The sequence below is a fragment of the Panicum virgatum genome, chromosome 3K (genome assembly GCF_016808335.1).
Source record: "Panicum virgatum strain AP13 chromosome 3K, P.virgatum_v5, whole genome shotgun sequence".
Taxonomy (NCBI): domain Eukaryota; kingdom Viridiplantae; phylum Streptophyta; class Magnoliopsida; order Poales; family Poaceae; genus Panicum; species Panicum virgatum.
This window is the reverse complement of record NC_053138.1, coordinates 60,225,981-60,248,325: the sequence shown is the minus strand read 5'-3', so window position 1 is coordinate 60,248,325 and position 22,345 is coordinate 60,225,981. Positions and strand designations below refer to the sequence as shown.

At 45.9% G+C, this 22,345-nt stretch overlaps 2 protein-coding genes across 2 annotated transcripts; one reads left to right on the top strand and one right to left on the bottom strand.

The window, feature by feature from the left end:
- Positions 1 to 398: 398 nt before the first annotated feature.
- LOC120700019 (disease resistance protein RGA5-like) lies at positions 399 to 14,986 on the bottom strand. Its single transcript, XM_039984173.1, has 7 exons — positions 14,749 to 14,986; positions 14,532 to 14,661; positions 12,251 to 13,342; positions 9,755 to 11,959; positions 9,431 to 9,533; positions 8,570 to 8,647; positions 399 to 2,072 (listed from the first exon to the last, which is right to left on the bottom strand). The coding sequence occupies exons 1-7, from the start codon at positions 14,963 to 14,965 to the stop codon at positions 846 to 848; spliced, it is 5,052 nt and encodes a 1,683-aa protein (XP_039840107.1). The 5' UTR covers positions 14,966 to 14,986; the 3' UTR covers positions 399 to 845.
- Positions 14,987 to 17,108: 2,122 nt separating this feature from the next.
- On the top strand, positions 17,109 to 20,677 carry LOC120700022 (disease resistance protein RGA4-like). Its single transcript, XM_039984175.1, has 2 exons — positions 17,109 to 18,131; positions 18,261 to 20,677. The coding sequence occupies exons 1-2, from the start codon at positions 17,275 to 17,277 to the stop codon at positions 20,509 to 20,511; spliced, it is 3,108 nt and encodes a 1,035-aa protein (XP_039840109.1). The 5' UTR covers positions 17,109 to 17,274; the 3' UTR covers positions 20,512 to 20,677.
- Positions 20,678 to 22,345: the final 1,668 nt, after the last annotated feature.

The following is a 22,345-nucleotide window of genomic DNA, read 5'->3' as shown; positions in this document are numbered from 1 at the left end:
ATCTGGCGTACTGTCCCATACAATGGGTTCATTTGGAGCACACTTACAACCTTTTGCCGCTAAAGCATGAGCAACACGATTACAAACCCGAGAGGCATAAACAATAGAAGTAGCAGAAAAACTCGTGCTAAGAAGAAATTTCAGATCGCATATCACCCCTCCTGACACGGCCAGCCGGCAGTCGTTTGATTTGTAGAGCATGTTTCAACATCACAGAGTCTGTCTCGATCACAATCAGATTTGCATATGGAAATTGATACAAAGCTACTCAAACTGCTATAAAGAGCCTGCTGTTCTGCGCTCCTAGTTTTTACCATAGATGGAACATCTAACGGTCTAGGATTTTAAGCTGTTGGATACAAATCACACGACTGTCAATTATTGTAGACGTGGCCTAATGGTGAGGCAAACATTGCCCCCCAATCTTGGATGTCCAATCCTTTATTTTAAAGAGATACATAGGAATTCCGTGTACCCAAGTTCTTCATGCCCCTTACATTTTGTGGTCCTCACGCTTTTTCAATAAGGAAAGCTAAATCTTAAAGGGAAAAGCTAAATCTGTAAATGTTTCTCTCTTCCATATACTTCTGCTCAGCTACAAGAGATTAATTCGAAAAATTACAACAAAATCTTTGGAAATCTTATTTTTATTTAGGCTGCAAGTAGTTCATAATAGAGATGTCGCCGTCGCCGCCGTGCCGAACCCGCCGCTGGCTGCTTCTGATGCACCCGCATCGGGACGACGGAGCCGTGGAGGCGAGATGACAAGCCCGGAGCCTGTGCTGAAGCCGAAGCCGAAGCCGAGAAATGAAGCTGCTTGCTTCTCCTCCTCCTCTTCTTCTTCTTCATTTGAACAGGAAGCCGGGGCCGGCGCCGCTGTTGCGGTGGAGGAGGTTGTGGGCGATTTCGTCGCGCGCGGTGACGGCCGCCTGCGAGCGCACGGGGTTCTCGGCGACCATGTCGTCGTCGAAGATCTGGAAGGCGTTCTCGGGGTCGACGGCGTCGCCGGCGCGCTCGCAGATGTTGTGGAGCACGCAGCAGGCGCCGAGCACCACGGGGAGGTCCTGCAGCTTCACCTCGGTGCGCTTCTGGAGGCAGCCCCATCGGGCCTTGAGGCGCCGGAACGCGTCCCTCGCCACGGCGCGCACGCCGTCGACCCGCTCGTTGAACACGCGCTGCGCCCGCGTCATGTTGTTCTGGTGCGTGTAGGGGACCAGCAGCCAGTCCATGAGCGGGTAGCCCGCGCCGCCGACCACCCACTGGCCCTGCAGGCACCCCGCGGCGCCGCGCTGCGCGTAGAGCGCGGAGCGCTCGAGCACGTCGGCGTCGGACATGGAGCCCGGCCAGCCGATGCAGACGTCGGTGAAGGCGCCGGCGGCGTCCACGACGCCCTGCACCGTGATGGAGTAGGACGTCTTCTGGTTGCGCTCCGTGTGGCGGCGGTTGTAGTAGGCGGCGACGTTGGCCATGGGCGCGATGATGGGGATGTGGGTGGTGTACATGGCGCCCACCACGTTGGCGATCCCCGACGCGGCCTCGAACTGGGCGGCGACGTCCGCGGGGGCCTCGGGCCACTGCACGGCCTTGGGCATGAGCACGGCCTTGATGGCGGCGCAGACCTCGAGCTCGAGCCTGTAGCAGGTGGAGATGCTCAGGTCGAAGCGCTCGGAGACGAGGTGGAGCGGCTCCCCGGTGGCGAGGCGCCAGATGCAGACGGCGACGCGCTGGTGGACCGGGATGGTGGCGCGGAGAATGGTGTCCTCCTTGGCGAGCTCCCTGCAGACGGCCTCGAAGGTGGCCCGCGACATCCGGAACGCGCGGCGGAACTCGTCCCCCAGGCACGCCGACATCCGGTCCCACCACTTGTGGTCGCGCTCCTTGACCCAGAGCCGGCGGCCGCCGCCCTTGCCCCCGGCCGCGGCGGACGAATGCTCGTGGTCGCCGTCATTGCTGCCGCCGCTGTTCTCCCGGGAGCTGGTCGGGGGCCGCTGCCGCTTGACCCCCGACGCCTCCCTTTCCGGCGCCAGCTGGTACTCCGCGCTCCTTTTCCTCGGGTCCGCCATCACTACCGGTGTCACACCCGGTTTTAAGGACAAAACCGAATGCATAACTATATGTATGCCAGGATCAAGTTTCATACATATAGAGACATCATAAGTGAATAATCAGTACAGTATCACGAAAAAGAGAACTAAAACAAATAAAAGACTATCAGAGTTATACAGCTTATCCTGGAAACGAAGGCTCCAAACTTCACAGGCAATCGACTGGGGGTTGCGTACGCCTAGAACTCAGCATCATCTTCAAAATACTTCTCACACCTTCTTCTTCTGAGCAGCAGTAAGCAAGGGTGAGTACACTTATGGTTGGTACTCAGCAAGGCCACAAGAAATAACCAGAATGTGATTTAAATCCATCTTTAAGTTTATTAATCATGTGAGGGTCCAAGCCGCTCTTGACCGTGAGCACGGCTAACCGGTTAGTTTTAACTCTGCAGAGGTTGTACACTTTCACCACAATTCGCGTAAAAGTTCCGAAGAACTTTGAACCCAACCACGCAATGCGCTAGGTAGGCACAATACCATACTTCCGAGGTGTGATTGCATAGGGATGCTACGAGGCCTTTACAAAGATTCCCTAACCCATGACAATCCGCTAAGGTTTCAAGCCAAAGCAGTCATAACACTGTCCTAATGAGGTGGTACCTTGCCAAAGGACCATTAAACAATACCAATTGCCCCAAGAGGACCGAGCTATACCCCGTCGATGCATCCCCTCTTGCCCTTTCGGTAAGATTGTCACAAGCTAGAGTCTCTAATTAATAAGCCAAGACCAGAGCCATATAGTATTGTGGTTGTACGGTTTTCTTGGGTGGTTCTCCATGTTCCAATTAAATCATCATAATACTCTTGTAAATAAGCATAGACAGAAAGATGGTTAGGGTCACTTGCCTTTCTCCAACGAAAGCTACTCTTACTGCTCTTTAGCTCTTGCTCGCATGGAAAACTTGATCTTCAATCTTCGAACAACGATCCTTCTACTCGAAGCAATCACCGAGCAAACATACAAAGCAAATAACAAGAACAACTAAGAACAGTACACCAAAACAAAAGAAAGGCTTTGAAAGAACGCTCTAAAGGATAGGGCTTGGTGCTACGGTTACGAAAACGCAAGAAACGCGGAAAACGAAGCTACGGTTGAAAAGAAACAGCTATCGGAAGATTTATATTATAACAGAAAGAAACTATAAGTTGGATTTATTTTAATTAGGAAACACATGTAAACGATATCTGAAAGAAATATCCATATTAACTAAATCATATTGATTTATATTTGTAAAGGCGAGTAAACTTAGTCACATTTTATTTATCAATTTTTAGTATGAATTAAACTGGTTAACTATTTAACTAGCAAATAAAAGAGTGTTGTGAGCGTCTAGCGTAAAACTTTATGATCCGTGATTTGAACTAATCAAGTTACATTAAAAAAACATTTATATTTGTATTAATCCAATTAACATTAATTATGAAAATCGGTGTACAACTCTAATTAGCTTTTAATCTGAAAAACTAGTTGAAATAGATATTAATCAAATTGATTCTAAATCTATTTTAAAAACAGTAACTACGACGTAACAGCACTACTAAGCTATAGATTACGCTAAGACAAAACTAACGCAACAAGAACGAGTCAAAACGGATCTAAAACGGTGAGATCGAGGGGATACTGTTTTACCGCTTACCAGCGATGAATCGTAGCGGTGGGAATTGAAACCGGAAGGAACAGCAGCGGCCACGCAGCACTGAGCAGCAGTGCTCCTGTCCAGCAGTAGAGCAGGGCGGCGCTCTGCTCCTGGGCAGAGCAGATCGGCGCAGGGGGGGAGGAAAGGGAGGGCCTAGGTCCGGCGGCGGCGTTGCAGATGCACGGCGCAAGGAAAAATAAGCAGGAGATCAGGAGGGGAGGGGTGGTGCTTATATAGGAGTGGTCGAGAGTTCTTGGCTTGCGCGCCAAGAGAAGAAACGGGCCGGACTGCTGGTTTGGGCCAAAAAAGTTTTTCCTATTTTTTTTTCTTTTTGCAAAAAGATTCAACAAATTCGATTTGAATTTAAACTCCATAAATTTAAATTCAAATCAAACCACAAGCAATAAAACAATGCAAAGCTGCATGAATGCAAACAAACAACCTCATTTAGATTTAGAAAAACAACCAATTATTTATTTTTACTAAATTCCATGTGAACAAAAATAAATGTTGTAAAAATTTTAAAATTATGAGAAAATTGTTGTTTTATTTTTAATTTTAATCACATCCTGAAATCCAAAAATTTCAGGGTGTGACAGAACTACCCCCCTTAAAAGGAATCTCGTCCCGAGATTCACAAGGATAGCAAGAGACAAAGGTTTAGGTGGGTAGCATCCAACACATATAACTTTCTTCTCAGTTATTCCTTCTTGCAATGTATTCTTCTTAATTCCTGATAACTCACACAAAACACTTCGCGGATACTCAATCTAATTCCTCCTTTAACTTCCATTCTTTCCACAACTTTGTTGACACATCTTTCGAAGAACATCCTTCGTACCTTGATAAAGTGATTTGAATAGAGCTTAGTTGCTTCTTCTGGCTTGAGTATATGGTATCACTTCTCAAGTCCACAAACACATCTCATAACCTTCAAGTAAAGTGACGAAGATAAACCAACCATAAAGTTCAGATATTTTCATACCTCCTCAGGCAGCCACTGCGTTGTAGAAACATGATTTTCTTGGCTTAGTATCTTGGCGACGCGTGGTGGCATGAGAATTGGAGACTGATGGCATTCTCATTTGGCAGAGGTATCCTGATCATCCGTCTTGGCAAGGGGATCAACTGATGACGTCTGACCGAGTGAATGGCTATTGGAGCTTTGGTTCTTGGGTTGATCATCATCCTCCTTTTCACCAACTCTTGGTAGTCGCAACTTAAATAAATCAAGGTGGAGGGGGGAAAAGACATGGGGGTAACAAAAAAAAAGAAAAAGAGTGCATTTTTTTTGTCTTCAGTTTCTTTCATTTGTTGATCATTGTAGACGAGTGTTGCCATGAACTTCTTTCTTGACATCCTTTAAAGGATTAGGTAAAAAGACGGAGGATAACAAGGAGGTGGGAGGTACAAAAGAACCCGTCTAGGCAACCGATGTTATCGTAGGTAGAAGACCCACAATACACCGACAATCATTACAAAGAAGCGAATCAAACAAGGTCATAAAGACAAGCATCATCATGCAAACACTGAATTCCACCAGTCAACACGATCAAGGAACGATGCTAAACGTTGTTAATAGAGTTAGAAGGGGTACTCCTAAGCTTGATTTTATCTTCCATCTTCGTCATTGATGACACGCGTCTCCTTCAACTTGTCCCGCGTTGACTTCTCCATCGTGATTGCAGTAGTAGTGATAGCGTCACCATGTGGCTCAAGCTTGATTCTTTGGTAGTGCTTTGAATTTTCCATCCAACATGAGTAGGAAGGTGAGCAGATGGTATTATTTCTAATTCAACTCGACTCCTTATGATGAACTAGCAGCTCTATTCTTAAGATGACTTGGATCTCAGATGACTTGGACAGGCATTAGCATACATGGCACGGATCATCTAATTTTCTTGAATCAGGAAAGATACTTTGGAATCAAAAATCAAGGGATGATTCCAGAGCGGTATTGTTATTATTATTATTATTTTGGAAAGAAGAGGCACAATGTGAAAACTGAGCACATTGTAAACAAATTAAAAGAAAATAGGCTCAAGAATGATAAGTTAAAAGAAATTCAAGGATGGAAGTTGTATAATCATACATCAAGGAGGATTAAAATCAAGGAGTGAGCCAGAAGGGGAAATTAGACCGACCAGAATTGAGGGTCTAACATTTGCGAAACAATGAAGTGCAAATGATGAGAGAGTCAAGGTTGACTGAGGAAAGAAAAATAGTTAAGGAGTGAGAATATTCACCAAAGAGGTCAAGGATAAGGTAGGAATTGTTTTGGTGACATAAAAGGTCTTAGGAAGCGACCATTGCTATCTAGGCTTACGTCCTACAGTCGATACAGCTCTGATACCACTTCTGTCACACCCGGTTTTAAGGACAAAACCGAATGCATAACTATATGTATGCCAGGATCAAGTTTCATACATATAGAGACATCATAAGTGAATAATCAGTACAGTATCACGAAAAAGAGAACTAAAACAAATAAAAGACTATCAGAGTTATACAGCTTATCCTGGAAACGAAGGCTCCAAACTTCACAGGCAATCGACTGGGGGTTGCGTACGCCTAGAACTCAGCATCATCTTCAAAATACTTCTCACACCTTCTTCTTCTGAGCAGCAGTAAGCAAGGGTGAGTACACTTATGGTTGGTACTCAGCAAGGCCACAAGAAATAACCAGAATGTGATTTAAATCCATCTTTAAGTTTATTAATCATGTGAGGGTCCAAGCCGCTCTTGACCGTGAGCACGGCTAACCGGTTAGTTTTAACTCTGCAGAGGTTGTACAATTTCACCACAATTCGCGTAAAAGTTCCGAAGAACTTTGAACCCAACCACGCAATGCGCTAGCTAGGCACAATACCACACTTCCGAGGTGTGATTGCATAGGGACGCTACGAGGCCTTTACAAAGATTCCCTAACCCATGACAATCCGCTAAGGTTTCAAGCCAAAGCAGTCATAACACTGTCCTAATGAGGTGGTACCTTGCCAAAGGACCATTAAACAATACCAATTGCCCCAAGAGGACCGAGCTATACCCCGTCGATGCATCCCCTCTTGCCCTTTCGGTAAGATTGTCACAAGCTAGAGTCTCTAATTAATAAGCCAAGACCAGAGCCATATAGTATTGTGGTTGTACGGTTTTCTTGGGTGGTTCTCTATGTTCCAATTAAATCATCATAATACTCTTGTAAATAAGCATAGACAGAAAGATGGTTAGGGTCACTTGCCTTTCTCCAACGAAAGCTACTCTTACTGCTCTTTAGCTCTTGCTCGCATGGAAAACTTGATCTTCAATCTTCGAACAACGATCCTTCTACTCGAAGCAATCACCGAGCAAACATACAAAGCAAATAACAAGAACAACTAAGAACAGTACACCAAAACAAAAGAAAGGCTTTGAAAGAACGCTCTAAAGGATAGGGCTTGGTGCTACGGTTACGAAAACGCAAGAAACGCGGAAAACGAAGCTACGGTTGAAAAGAAACAGCTATCGGAAGATTTATATTATAACAGAAAGAAACTATAAGTTGGATTTATTTTAATTAGGAAACACATGTAAACGATATCTGAAAGAAATATCCATATTAACTAAATCATATTGATTTATATTTGTAAAGGCGAGTAAACTTAGTCACATTTTATTTATCAATTTTTAGTATGAATTAAACTGGTTAACTATTTAACTAGCAAATAAAAGAGTGTTGTGAGCGTCTAGCGTAAAACTTTATGATCCGTGATTTGAACTAATCAAGTTACATTAAAAAAACATTTATATTTGTATTAATCCAATTAATATTAATTATGAAAATCGGTGTACAACTCTAATTAGCTTTTAATCTGAAAAACTAGTTGAAATAGATATTAATCAAATTGATTCTAAATCTATTTTAAAAACAGTAACTACGACGTAACAGCACTACTAAGCTATAGATTACGCTAAGACAAAACTAACGCAACAAGAACGAGTCAAAACGGATCTAAAACGGTGAGATCGAGGGGAAACTGTTTTACCGCTTACCAGCGATGAATCGTAGCGGTGGGAATTGAAACCGGAAGGAACAGCAGCGGCCACGCAGCACTGAGCAGCAGTGCTCCTGTCCAGCAGTAGAGCAGGCAAGGGGCGCATGCAGCACTGGGCTCGTCCCTTGGGCTCGTGCATCAAGAAGGAAGACATGTCTGCAGGGGGCAGCAGTGCAGACACAGGGAAAAGCAAGCAGGGCAGAGCAGACCTGGCTCGGCACAGAGGAGAAGCGCATGGGGGCCAGCAGCCTGGAGGCAACAGCGCAGGGAGGAGGAGGGCGGCAGGCTGGGCGGCGCTCTGCTCCTGGGCAGAGCAGATCGGCGCAGGGGGGAGGAAAGGGAGGGCCTAGGTCCGGCGGCGGCGTTGCAGATGCACGGCGCAAGGAAAAATAAGCAGGAGATCAGGAGGGGAGGGGTGGTGCTTATATAGGAGTGGTCGAGAGTTCTTGGCTTGCGCGCCAAGAGAAGAAACGGGCCGGACTGCTGGTTTGGGCCAAAAAAGTTTTTCCTATTTTTTTTTCTTTTTGCAAAAAGATTCAACAAATTCGATTTGAATTTAAACTCCATAAATTTAAATTCAAATCAAACCACAAGCAATAAAACAATGCAAAGCTGCATGAATGCAAACAAACAACCTCATTTAGATTTAGAAAAACAACCAATTATTTATTTTTACTAAATTCCATGTGAACAAAAATAAATGTTGTAAAAATTTTAAAATTATGAGAAAATTGTTGTTTTATTTTTAATTTTAATCACATCCTGAAATCCAAAAATTTCAGGGTGTGACAACCGGCGCCTCGAACGCCGGCGCTGGCCCCGGCAACGCCGCCGCCTGGTCCATGACCCAGAGCCCGCGGCCGGGGGCATAGTGCTGTACCAGTAATGCAAATATGACACATAGAAACATACATTAGGGTATGTATTTTTGGCACTTCCAACCGCAAAATCTTTTTGACAATGTAAGAAGAGGGACAAGACTTTGTGGGGGTCCTTGCCAACGCATAGCTCCTTGCGGAACACCTACCCCGATATATAGTTGATTTATTTAGAGTGATGAATTTCATCAGCGGTTCCAAATTCTCATTCTGATCCGGTATTCTTAAAATGCACATAATAGTCCCATACCCTTAAAATGCATATAATGGTCCCTAAACTTAAAATGCAAATCCTTAGACTTGTCCTACGTTCTCATCCAGATCCATATGCTTCTAAAATGCATTGTAGATTTAGAATTTTTTTTTGCAAATTGTTTCAAATTTGTTTGGATTTCAAATCATGTTCAATTCCTACTCAAAGTGGATCCAAAATTTATGGATAAATATAAAAATCTCTAAATAATTTAGATTTGAATTTTTTTTTATTTTCTTAGGATTTTTTAGTGCAAAGGATAAATGATTTTAATACTATTTCAATCTCTAAAATAAAATTAACTATTAAATAAATGCATTAAAATACCAACTCTAGAAATCATCAAATATTGTATCCAAGATGATTGCCTCATGAATTGTTTTTATCAATTTTTATTAAGATTAGAACTTGATTTGAAATTATAAAGTTTAAAAAAAATTCTAAATAAATAATATATTTTAGAAGCATATGTATCCGGATGAGAGTGCCAAGTTAAGATGTGCTTAGGAAGAGAGATTTTATTGACCTCGGGAACTGTGTCTTGGCGATCCACTTCTGGCCCTACTTCCTCCACTGGTACTCGTCGTAGTAGTGCGGCGAGGCTGTCACTGTTTGCCAGTGTGAGAGGCCTGGACACGCGAGAACAAATTAGATCAGAGTGCAATAATATGTTAGAACAAAATAAGGCCTCGTTTGGTAGGATTCCGGCTCTTCGGAGCAGTGAAGTCAAAAGAAAGAAAAAAAATCTCGACTCCACTAGCCGTTCTGGGACTGAAAGCCCTACCAAACGGGCCACGCTTCCAAATGATGCAGTTGATTTGCGCAGGCAGGAAGGCAGCTAACAACTCACTCTCTTAGGATGTTGTCTTGACGGTCCCGGTATGCGGCTAGAGGTACTCCAGAGGGACTCGCTCCCACTGACACGTGGGCTTGACCGCACTGGAGCCCACGTGTCGTATGGAGGAGGCTCGTCCCGGCCGAGGCAGCCGAATACTCCACTGTTGTTACGCTACTCTGATCATCCGAATGCTCCACTGTTGTTACGCTACTCTGATCATCCTTACATTCAATGATCTGTTTTACACATCGTACATTGACTCTCTGAAATCTAGCATGCACCCTGATGGCATCTCTGAATTCCAATTCGGCAGCCCTTCTGTGGGATTCCTCAGGACCAACACCACCAATTTTTGCAGATACCTCTTTCAGCTCTGACAAGTACTCGATGCCGACAGGTATTGTGCTCTGTTGGTCAGCATTGCTGTTGGCATTGAAAGCAAGCTTCAGCGTGCGGAGATTAGGCATAGCACCCTCCTTGAACTCCAGCAAAGCGTCGCAGCACTTGAACCTGAAGTATTTTATAACTTGAAATCCGGTCTTCCCAATGACTATCCTCGCTGCAGGCTTGGTCTGGACATACAGGGTGAGAACAGAAAGAGCAGGCAATCCTCCGAGAACATCAACACCATCCATGTCTATTCTTCTTACCCCAAACTTTAAGACGCAGAGCTCGCGGAGTTGTCCGATCCACTTGGGGGTGTAGAAGAATATGCAAATTTGAGGCGAAACCTCAAGAGTCCGAAGAAGAGCTGGGGCAGAGGACAAACTGCTGAAGCCACCAGAAATGGTCATGCCCGTAGCACCAATAGATTTTGCATAACTGGGAGCTCTTGATGCCAGAGTCAGACACTTGAGGTTACTGAGGCTCCCTAGAATCGAGTTCAGCACGAAATGCATTTTGCTATTCAGATTTTCTGTCTGTACTGTAGAACAGGTGAGCTGAAGATCTTCAAGATTTGTCAGCATGCTAAGGCTCTGTACATTCTCTATCGAATTACCACTGATATCAAAACATCCAAGTGTGCGAAGAGATGTCATGTGGCCAATCCCATTGGGCAGATTTGTCTCAGCAGGAAGACTTAGATGCAGCAAGCCTGGCAAGTGAACAATATCTGATGGAACTGAACTAACTCTTGCATCTATTGTAAGTGTTTCCAGAGAATTCAGACCTCTCATCTGAGTACGTAGTTCCAAGGTAACATTAGATGTAACCTTCAAATATCTCAGTCGAAAAAGTTCTGAAATTGTAGTAATGTCAAAACTTATGCTATCCTTATCGCCCCAAAAATGGAGAATTAGAACTTGAAGAAGGCGAAACTGCACAACGGAAGGCAAACACTGGAAGACACCCCAAAAGGCAAGTGTTCGAACATGTGACAATCTCATATTTGGCAGTGTTATTGCATCTTCTGCATTACCAAATTGGAGAGACAGTCGACGAACCTTGTCAGCAAGTGTGGTTGTTGCTTGAGAATGATGTATTGCGGTCACAAAATTCTCTTCTATTGATTTGCATCTAATAACAAGATTTAGTACCATGTGATGAATTGTGCAGGACAAAACCTCACCCTTTTTATTTGCATCTACAGGAAGGATCAGTTTTCCATTGATAAGCCTATCGAAAAATGAACTTGCAATTTCCTTCTTGTCTTGCCCTTCTTTTGCTTGGATAAAACCTTCAGCTAGCCACTGGTTAACTAAATCATCCTTCCAAATTACAATGTCCTCTTCATACAAACCAGTGTATAAGATGCATGCTTTCAAATGCTGGGGAAGATTGTTGTAACTAAGGTCGAAGATTTGTTTCATCCCTTCCCAGGTAGGATTAGTCAACAAACTGTAACCTATGGCTTTATTGACATAATCCCATCGATCTTGCTTGCCTGGCTGACTTGATAAAATACTGGCAACAGTCACAATAGCCAGTGGTAAACCACCACATTTCCTAATAATATCATGAGAAATTTCCCTGAGTTCTGGAGGACATTCATCTTGAGGGCCAAAAACTGAACTAAAAAACAATTTTCTTGAGTTATCTTCACCAAGCGGTTGCATCTTATAAACATACTTGGGGTCATGGTCACAAGATTGCAGAGCTAGATCCTCAATTTCTGTTGTTGTAAGTATTCTGCTGCAACAATTGCTATCTGGTAGAGCGTGTTTAACAATGTCCCATGTTGATGTAGTCCATAAATCCTCAACTATAATCAAGTACCTGAAAATATTTTTGTTACAGTGAAAAAGTTGTGGCAAGATCAGTGGTAAATATTAATTAATAACTCTGAATAATTCGAGTTTTCTCTCTAAGCAAACTTTGCATTTTGTTATTGTGCACCCGTTAAATATCATCTGCTCTAAAAAATCAAGTTGCTTTATGTTAGACACATTGGAGACAATGAATGAAATGCATATCGGGCTCCACTGGAACATGGAGCTGGATTATGAGCACAGTTTATCACAATGAAAATAAGTATTTAAGTAATGCTAGATGTAGTAAAGATAACACCTCTTATCTTGGAGATGTGTCCTGATGGTGGAAATTAAGCCATGTACTGTCCAATTGTCAGGTGGCTGGTGTGGACGAACTTGGGAGAGCATGCTGATGAAAATCCTCCTCATATCAGGCTTCTGGGAAGTCCGCACAAATGCCCGGCATTCGAACTGGTGCCCAAGCTTGCGGTAAAGTTCCATGGCAAGTGTCGTCTTCCCAATTCCTCCAAACCCAACAATGGAAACAACCTGAAGCTTCTGGTGCCCTTGATCGTGGGTCATCATCAGCAACTCTTCGAGCTTTTCCATAGCAGCATCGATACCAACATAAGCCTTATCTTCCCCATAAGGCGTGCCATTCCAAGAGGTGGGATATGCATCATCTGTACAACTAAAGGAAGCAGAGCCAGCAATGGCGTCAAGGTTGTACAACCTGTGGCGCTCAAGTGCCTCCTGTGTGCGCTCGCTGAATTCTCTGATCTTGTTGGCCATCCACAGGCGCTGCCTCAGCTTTTCCCGGATCCAAGGGAGACTTCTCTTGCTCTTGAGCTGCCGAGTAATCTCCCGGCCACGAATGGATCTAGCACAGGTCATGGCAGCGGCGTGCTCGTACTGGTCGGCAAAGTCGTCCATGTCGTATGACAACTCGCGCACCTCCTTCCTCCAGCACCTGACCATCATAGCATGGTCGTCCTCCTGCAGGTTTGAGAATATAGCTATGATTTTCTCGAGATCAAGCTTGATGAGGGATATCTCATCCGCCACGCCCTTGGGCAGGGCGCAGCCGTGGCGCAGTAGGCTGTCGAGCTTCCCTGGTCGGTACGACTCGGCCGTGGTCGCGAAGGAGTCCGAGGACGAGACCATCCCGATGGCGGACAGGCCGTGGGCGGCGGCGGCGTGCTGGTGGTGCTGCGCCTGGACGAGGCGGCGGCGGCGGGCGGCGGCGTCGACGAGGTGCGGCATCAAGAGGTAGCGCATGCTGTCCTTGAAGCGCTTGCTGTTGGCGTCGCAGTTGAGCTGCTTGGCGTGCTTCTGCACCCGGGTCCTCCAGTAGTTCTTGATCTCGTTGTCCGTCCTCCCCGGCAGGTGCTGCGCGATCTTCGACCACCTGATCGATCGAGGACCAGAATGCAATTAGATGAGACGCTCAGGATCAGGATGGAATGGAACAACTATATGCAAGAACTTTCTAGAGACAGAAGAAGCAAAGCTAAAGCTACATTAGAGAGGGGCGTGCAGCTTTGAAATTCGTGCATCGTTCAAGTGCACGCTGCTTCTGGAGTGAATGTGATGAGGCGCAGCTATACATCACGATGGCCCACGCGGCCCACCAATGCCCTCTTCGGCCCCGCGCCGCCGCCTTTGACGCCTCCGCCTCTAATCTTTCTCGCCGCCATGCTGCCTGGCCACCGCGCCACCTTCTCTACACTCGGCCGCCGACCATCACCCACTGAGGGTCCTACCCCCCCTTCGGCTGGTGGTGCAGGAGCGCCGCCTCGCCCTCCGCCCCCAACCCGCCACCCCCCGGCCGCCGCCATCCCCGGTCCCCCTCCTCTAGAGTCGGCTGCCATGAAAGCCCCAACAACCCAAAAATTTAAGTTCGATCGCTGCCCTCCACCACCCCGGCCGCTCCCCCACCAACCACTCCTCACCGGCCACCCCCTCCCCCTCCCCTGGCTCGTCGCCACCACTCCCCCTCCCTTGGCTCACCGCCGCTGCCTACCAGAGCATGAGGAAGGAAGAAACGAAGACGTTTCCCTTCAGGCGATGGATTCAAGTTTTGTCACGATGACGATATATAGCCCTCGCATAAGTGATGGGCATCTGTGTGCGTCCGTTCCTGCATCCACTTTGAGAAGAAGACTTGCTTGCAGGGTCATAACTTCGCCACAAGTCGTCTACGGGTAGCAGTACCGTGCACGTACGTGCGTACAAATACGGTCGGCGACGGATGCGTACGTGTACGTGGACACGCCGGCCGCCGTCGAGTGGCCGCTAGCTAGGCGCTACAGCCTACAGCTAGCAGGCGTCCACACGAGTCTAAAAACGACGGCGCGTCGGTCCATCTCACCGGCTGATAGGGCACGCGTGCAGATGTAGTAGTAGGCACGTGCGCGACGGCCGGCGATGGCCGTGGGACGACGGTGGGAGGACGGCCGGCCGTCGTCGGCGAAGCTGGCCGGAACAGTGACGGTGACGGTGGTGGTGGTGGTGTGCTACTGATTACGAGCTAGCTAGGAGGAGGTGATAGTGATGAGGCGAGTTGATTATGAGTTGAATGGTGGTTGATTAATTACCTGTTGCCCCAGCGGGTGTGGAGGTCGAGGATGAGCAGCTGCTCGTCGGCGGTGATGTTGCCGCGCCTCACGTCGGGCCGGAGGTAGTTCAGCCACCGCAGCCGGCAGCTCTTGCCCGTCCGCTTCAGCCCTGCATGCGTGTGAAAAGCTCGAGCGATCAGCCATGGATGCAAGTGGCCGGCGGCCGTCCGGGCGCTCTTATTGAGGGCTAGCTTACCGGTGGCTCGGGCGAGGGAGTTCCAGCGGCCTTCGCCGTGGCAGGCGATGTAGTTGACGAGGGTGAGGTCCTCGTCGACGGTCCACGGGCCGCGCCGGAGCTCCAGCTGCTCCTCCTGATCCTGCGCCGCCCCTCCGGGCTGGCCGTGGTCGTCGTCGAGCGCAACAGGAGCCCCCGGGGAGCTGCTCCCGCTCCTGGTCCTCTGGGGTTCGGCCATGTTCGTTGCTGCCTAATGATGAATCAGGTGGGGGAATGGATGTAATATATATAATTATCTTTCGTTTTCTATGTGTGTTTTCTGATTTGTATATATTTTCAATCAAAATAAAATAAGTTTTTTTTCTAATTCTGCAAAACACTCACTGATGAGTCATGCACATTAACGTAATCATCTTGATTAAACAACATTAAAGGAGGCAAGCAGTTTAGGGCGACCGCCTTCGTTAATAGGAAATAACTAAGGCGGTTATTTAAAAGGCTCGCCTCGGTTAAGGTCTTAATTAACTAGATCATTGGTCCGAGATGATTCGCTTGCCCGCCTCGGTAAAGCCATTTTGCCGGTCACTATTAAGTTTTTTGTAGTAGTGAAAATTAAAGGTGATAAATTCTCTCCATTCTCTTTTGATGGTTCCATTTCATCTTGATACAATGATCAAGAAGAATTACGGCTCCTCAATTTTAATATTATAGTACTATACATACACCAACCTTTTTTTCTAGAAAAGTTATTCTGCACGGGAATCGAATAGGCATCCGTACTATTTTTCAAGATGCCAACTTAAATAGAACTTTTAAAAGAGAATAATTCAATTTTAAAAATAAAATTTTTAAAAGAGAAAGGAGGGGAAGTGTGTTTGCCAACCAGGATATATGCCTACTCATCAATAAAGCATACGATTCTGTGTCCACTTAATAGGAACCGCACAGGCAAGATTGATTGTTTGCTTTATGTCACCACACATCTTTAATTAAAGTAATAAAATTAAAGGTGATAAGTAGTGTTTGCCAACCGAGACACGCTCATCAATAAGGGGTTGTTTGGTTTCAAGAGCTAAACTTTAGACCATATCACATCAAAAAGAATCTTACTATTTTGAAGAATTAAATAAAATTTAATTATAAAAATAATTGCAGAACCCTGAGGTTAAAGTGTGAGACGAATCTAATGAGGCATATTAATCTATAGGTAGAAAATGGTTACTGTAGCATCACTGTAGTAAATCATAAATTAATTAGGCTCATTAGATTCGTCTCGCGGATTAGCACTCATCTGTCAAAAAAATTTATAAATATATTTTATTTAATACTCTTAAATAGTAAGGTTCTCTTTGATGCGACAGAGGCTAAACTTTAGGCTCAAGAAACAAACAGCGTCTAAAGCATATGATTCTCTGTCCACTAAACTACTCGCCCGGTTCTAAAATGGCTCATCAATAAAGCATATGATTTTCTGTCCACTAAACTACTCGCTCAGTTCTAAAATGCAAGGTATTTGCTTCTCTCTGTCCCGCAAAGACTGTTCATTTAGCTTTCAAATTTTGTCCCACAAAGACTGTTCATTTAAATTGTTGTAAAGTCCTTCAAATCAAAGCAATATCAAATACCATGAAAGAATTGCATTGTGAAGAGTATAGAGCCAATCAAATATTTAAATAGATGTTACTTTTCTAGTTCCAATACATTTGCATTTATTAAGGATCTAGGAAACCAAATAAACATCGCGGTCTTCAATCACATTGCTATAGTTAATTAGGAGTAATATGGTCATTTTCTAATACTAGTAACATATCTAAAATTTTCTAAACGAACGATCTTTTTGGGATGGAGGGAGTAAGTTAAACTAATCTAAATTTGACCAAAATTATAGAGAATATTAACATTTAACACATCAAATAAGTAAATTATGAAAATATATTTTATAGTGAATATAATTATTTTTATTTGACATCTAATACATCAAATATTTTTAATATTAATATTTTCTATAAATTTGATCAAACTTAGAATGATTTGATTTAGAACAAATCAAAATGATTTACATTTCAGGTTGGAGAGTGGGACCCATGTCATCAATATTCCTTACCTATTAGTTCTTGGGTGTTCAACAAAACTCTGCGCACAATTGAGTGCATCCAAACATGTTTCTAAATAGCGGGCTAGGGGTTTAACGTTTGGACTCTAAAAACAACTAATAGTGGACTAAATGAAACTATAGCAGCTAAATTACCCATGAGTTCAAATAGCAGTATCATACTTCAAATAGCAATAGTGGCCTATAGCGGAAGCTATACTGGGAGATTTAAAACCATGGCATCCACACAAAAGTGTTTATATATGGCATGTAGCGTCGTCTCCTATCACTTCCAACCACCAGCTCATTTTTTTAAAAAAAAAATATTAACGAGATAGAGCTACGCTTTCTTCCTTGCTATGCCCTCTCGCTAATCCGTGAGATTTGTATAGCTGTCTCCTAGTGTGGATCAACTTCTTCCACATACGCATAGTCCCGTACACAACTACACATCCATGGAGTCCGCGGCAGTGGGAGCTTTCTTGAAGAGCGTGATGGGAAGGCTCTTCCTGCTGCTGGAGGAGGAATACAGCAAGCACAGGGGCCTCGCGCAAGAAGCTGCGTCCATCCAGCACGACCTCCGCATGATCGCCGCCGCCATGGATGACCAGCTCGGCGCCCTGGGGAGGCACGAGCGCAACGCCGTCGCGAGGCTGTACAGCGCCGAGATTCTTGACCTGGCGCACGACATCGAGGACTGCGTTGACCGCTTCACGCATCGCCTCAGGTGCAAGCACCACGGCAGCGGCGGCGGCGCCGCCGGGGCGGCGTCTTCCTTGGCGCATCGGGTGGCTCACGGGCTGAAGAAAATTCAGAGCCGTTCAAGCTACGCCGACGAGATCCACAAGCTCAAGAGGCGCCTGACGGAGGCGCGGCAACGGGTCATCGACGCTGCTCCTGTTGGCCGACCCGGTGGATCGCCGCCGTCCGTGATGCTCGGCGCCTCCAAGCCGTGCTGCCGCGCCGTCACGAGCAGCCCGGTGGGCATGGAGAAGCCCGTGGAGGAGGTGCTGTCGCTGCTGCGCGAGGTGGACGGTGAACCGCGGCAGCTGAGGGTGATCTCCATCGTTGGGTTCGGCGGCTCGGGGAAGACCACCCTTGCAAGGGCGGTCTACGACAGCCCTCATGCCAAGGAAACCTTCCACTGTCGTGCTTGGGTTTCCGCCGCCGGCACCTCGCCGGAGATTAGCCAGCGGATTAAGACCATCCTGCGTGATATACTCCAGCAAGTTCTTCCCAAGGACAGCATGGATTTGGATGCTGACAACAACAATCTTGAGGCCGATCTCAAGGAGTACCTCACCGACAAGAGGTTTGTTTATGTTGGAGCTCCGTTTATGTTTCCGTTTGTATCAGTTATTTGCCACTTCAACTCCCTAATAATTTTATTATTGTTTTTATCACTCAACTTTGATTCTCAGTTCTCTATTTTTGTTGTTAGGTATTTGATTGTCATTGATGGCGTCCAAATGGATGAGTGGAGAGCCGTAAACTCAGCCTTTGTTGATAGCAGTACAGGCAGCAGAGTGATACTGACGACAACTATTCAGTCGGTTGCTAATGTGTGCAGTCATGGAAATGGTTATGTCTACCAAATGGACACCCTTGGTGAAGAAGACTCAAAGAAGGTAGCCTTTCCGGGGATCAGGTCGCCTGAGTTGGAGCACGGTTCAGCGGCGCTGCTGGGAAAATGTGATGGCCTTCCACTTGCTCTAGTCAGTGTTTCTGACTATCTGAAGAGTTCAGTTGAACCCACAGGAGAGCTTTGTGCAAAGCTATGCCGCAACCTTGGTTCTCATCTAAAGGAAAACCATGGCCATGACAGCTTTTCAGACCTAAGGAAGGTTCTTCTTGACAACTATGACAGTTTAGCTGGCTATGCTCTGAGTTGCTTCCTGTATCTTGGCATATTCCCAAGGAATAGTCCACTCAAGAGGAAAGTTGTAACAAGGCGGTGGTTAGCCGAAGGGTATGCTCGAACTGAATCTCTTCGTGATGAGCAGGACATTGCAGACGAGAACTTCAATAAGCTTGTTGATTGGAATATCATTCGGCCTATCGACACAAGAAACAATTCACAAGTGAAGACTTGCAGAACTCATGGGATCATGCATGAGTTTGTACTCCATAAGTCCTTGTCGCATAGGTTCATCATGACGCTGTCTCCTGATCATCCATGGGCTGGGGCCAATGCCAACAATGCAAGGCACCTATCTGTCCAAGATGGCAAACTGATAGAATGTGTAGCATCTGATGAAGAGTTGTCACGTGTTAGATCTCTGACAGTCTTTGGGGATGCAGGTGGAGCCATTTCTTTTGTTCGCAAGTGTAAACTGATACGAGTCTTGGATCTGGAAGAATGCAGTGATTTGAAAGACCATGATCTCAAGCACATCTGCAAATTATGGCATCTGAAATACCTGAGCTTAGGAGGCACTATCCATGAGCTTCCGAGGTGCATTGATGGGCTGCACTGTTTAGAGACACTGGATTTAAGGAGAACAAAGATAAAATCACTGCCCGTCGAGGCCATTCAACTGCCACACTTAACTCACCTGTTTGGAAATAAACTTATGCTTGATAAGGATGACTTGAAGAATGTGAACAAGATGAGTAAACTAGAAAAGTTTTTATCTGGAAGAAAGAGTAACTTGCAGACTTTAGCTGGATTTGTCGCTGATGATAGCAAATGTTTGATTTGTTCAAAAAAGGAAGATAGCAAAGGTTTTCTGCAGCTTACTATGAATATGTATAAACTGAGGAAGCTTAAGATATGGTGCAAGCGTGTTGCCAACAGAGATAGTTATATGAGTGACCTTTCAAAAACCATTCAGAAATTGACAAAGGTCCCAATCGACAGACGCAATGATTGTTCTCTGTCACTTGATTTCGAAGAAACCGACGAAGCTTTTCCGAGTCAACTTAATTTGGAACCATGCTCTGAGGGTTCCAAATATGATCTATGGTCACTAAAGCTTCAAGGCAAGTTGCTTATGCTGCCTCCATTTGTTATGCTGCTGTCAGGTCTCACTGATCTGTGCATCTCATCAGCTACCCTGACACGGGGTCTTCTATCAGCGCTGGAAAATTTGGGCAAATTGCTCTACCTCAAACTGATTGCAGACCTTCTTGAGGGTTTTGAAATAAAACATGGGGCATTCCCAAGTCTGCGACGCCTGTGCTTTCAGGTGCAGAGTTGCGCTTTAGCTCCACCAACCATTGAACAAGGAGCTCTGCCAAACCTCGTCTCACTTCAGCTTCTCTGTCGAGATTTGGTGGTTGGTCTTTCAGGCATGGATATCAGACACTTCAAACATCTCAAGGAAGTCACAATTTATGCTGAGGCGACAGCACAAGAAAGACAACACTGGGAACACGCAGCAAAGAAACACCCAAATAGGCCCAGAATAATGTTGGTCAAAACAGCCAATCAGATTGAAAGCGAGGAACTGGGACTGGGACCGGGACCGTGTGCCATGAGGGAGAAGCGAAAAAGATGTCCAGCTGAACCAAGTTTGGATGACGCACTAGATTCTAGTCTTAAGAAGATGAGACTTTCAGAGTCACCTTCTTGGTCTCAGGCAATTGTCGATCCGGTGATGGGAGCAGACACAATGGCATCATCCAGTATTGCTATTCCTCTTCATGCTGATGAATCTGGTGGTTGGATGCAGCAGCACAGCCGTTCTTAATTTCAAATCTCATGCCCTTTTCATTTCTCAACTGTGTTTGTAATCATAGATTTGTGTATCTCTCTTGTTTATTTCGTACAGACATCCGACGTTAATGTAGTCGATGGACTTGTTTTTATGGAAAGATTGTAAGATTGGGGTGGTCAGTGGCAATTTCTGCTGTGCATATTGCAGAATGTGTTTTACCATCTGATAGATTGCTGTTGCTGGAGTTGATGCATGGTTTTATTGTTCTATACTTGGGTGTAGTAGACTGTCATGCTGAAGGTAATTAATCAAATTCAACTTGTGTTCTCTAATCAGACATAACTGGTGCAGAGCAGCTATGGACTGCCTGGTACAGTTGAGGGGTGCTTGTATCTACACCCAATACATTTAAAGCAATCCAAGGAATATATTCGGATTGCGTGCTTTATTCTTATTGATATATTAATATACGTCCAGTCAGCCACCTAGTTACTCCTAGGTTGGCTTTTGTAAACAAGAAGCATACAAGTACTTGAAGTTTATACAGAATAGCTGGTAACTTGTTTCAAAAAGAATAGCTGGTAACTTGTTTACATAAAACCACAGTAATCATTTACCAGGTATTTTCAGGAAGACAGTACGTGGTCGTATACATGGAGATAAAGTTATAAAATAACCAGGTAGCAAGCCACCAAAAATTGAAGAATAGAACTTGTAAGGTTCATGGGACACAAAGAAGTGTACTAGACATACCTGTTTGAACTGATGCAACAAAAAGGGTGTCAACCTTGTAGGAATTAAGAACACGACGTTTGATTTGAAAGATCCGATTCACCCAACATGAGATGGCAGAAGGGCATACTATGTTATCATCTTATGATTCGGTGACTGCGACGGGTGAACTCGAGATAGACCAATAACCAATTGCACAACTTCCTCTGCTCACGAATGTAGCTTTTCAAGGCCATGTCTAGCTCTGCCATGTGCTAACACAAAGCGTCTCAACAATGTTCACTGATAATCTAGTTCATTTCCCCAGTTCCATCTCAAAAGAAGGCACTGAAAAACTCTGTAGCAGACAGTGTGAGAAACTCCCCAGTGGCATTTTAGGTGCCACTGTAGCAGTCTAGCAGATGCTCTGTTTTGAACAAGCTTGATTCTTCGTCTCCTTTCTGCGGCCACGCTCATTGCTGGTGCTGCCGTGATCGACAACCTGCCGTATCGCTGGACTACGGCCAGGGGCAGTTATCCCTGCCAGCCCCGGCGACATCCGCTCGCCCGTCCGGCGCCGAAGCTGATGCCCCACCTCTACGGAGACAGGGTTGTCGCCCGAGGCGGTGGCGCCAGTCCAGGCCGGCACGCCGGCGCCGGCCAGGTGCGCGCGCCGCCGCGTTTGGAACCGCGCGCACGGCACCGCGCCGCTTCGATCTCCGCCGCCCCCTCCGCGGCGGCAATGGAGGAGGAGCGGCTTTCCCCTGCTGGGAAACGCTCGCTTGCCTATGCCGGGCTCACTTGCTCAGCGGTGTGATCGCCGGAATGCGGCGGCGGCGGCGGCGAACTGGGTGGCCGCGACGGCGTGCTCTGGCATGGGATGGACGGTGGCGGATCAAGGTGAGCGGAGCCGTTGGATCTAATATGTGCGGCCAAGATTTGTCAAGATGGCCGTTTCTTAGTTCTCCCTGGCGGATGAAACAGAGATTGATTGACTAAATTGCGATCGACATGCAGGAGCTGCAGCTACCTCTCTGACGAATCTCTGATTTATGGATCGGAAGGCACTGAACGAAATGTGATGACTGATGAACAGCCAGCGCACTTGTGCCTGCATATATATTCTTCGGAGAGATCGAAGTGGCTAGCTGTTCAT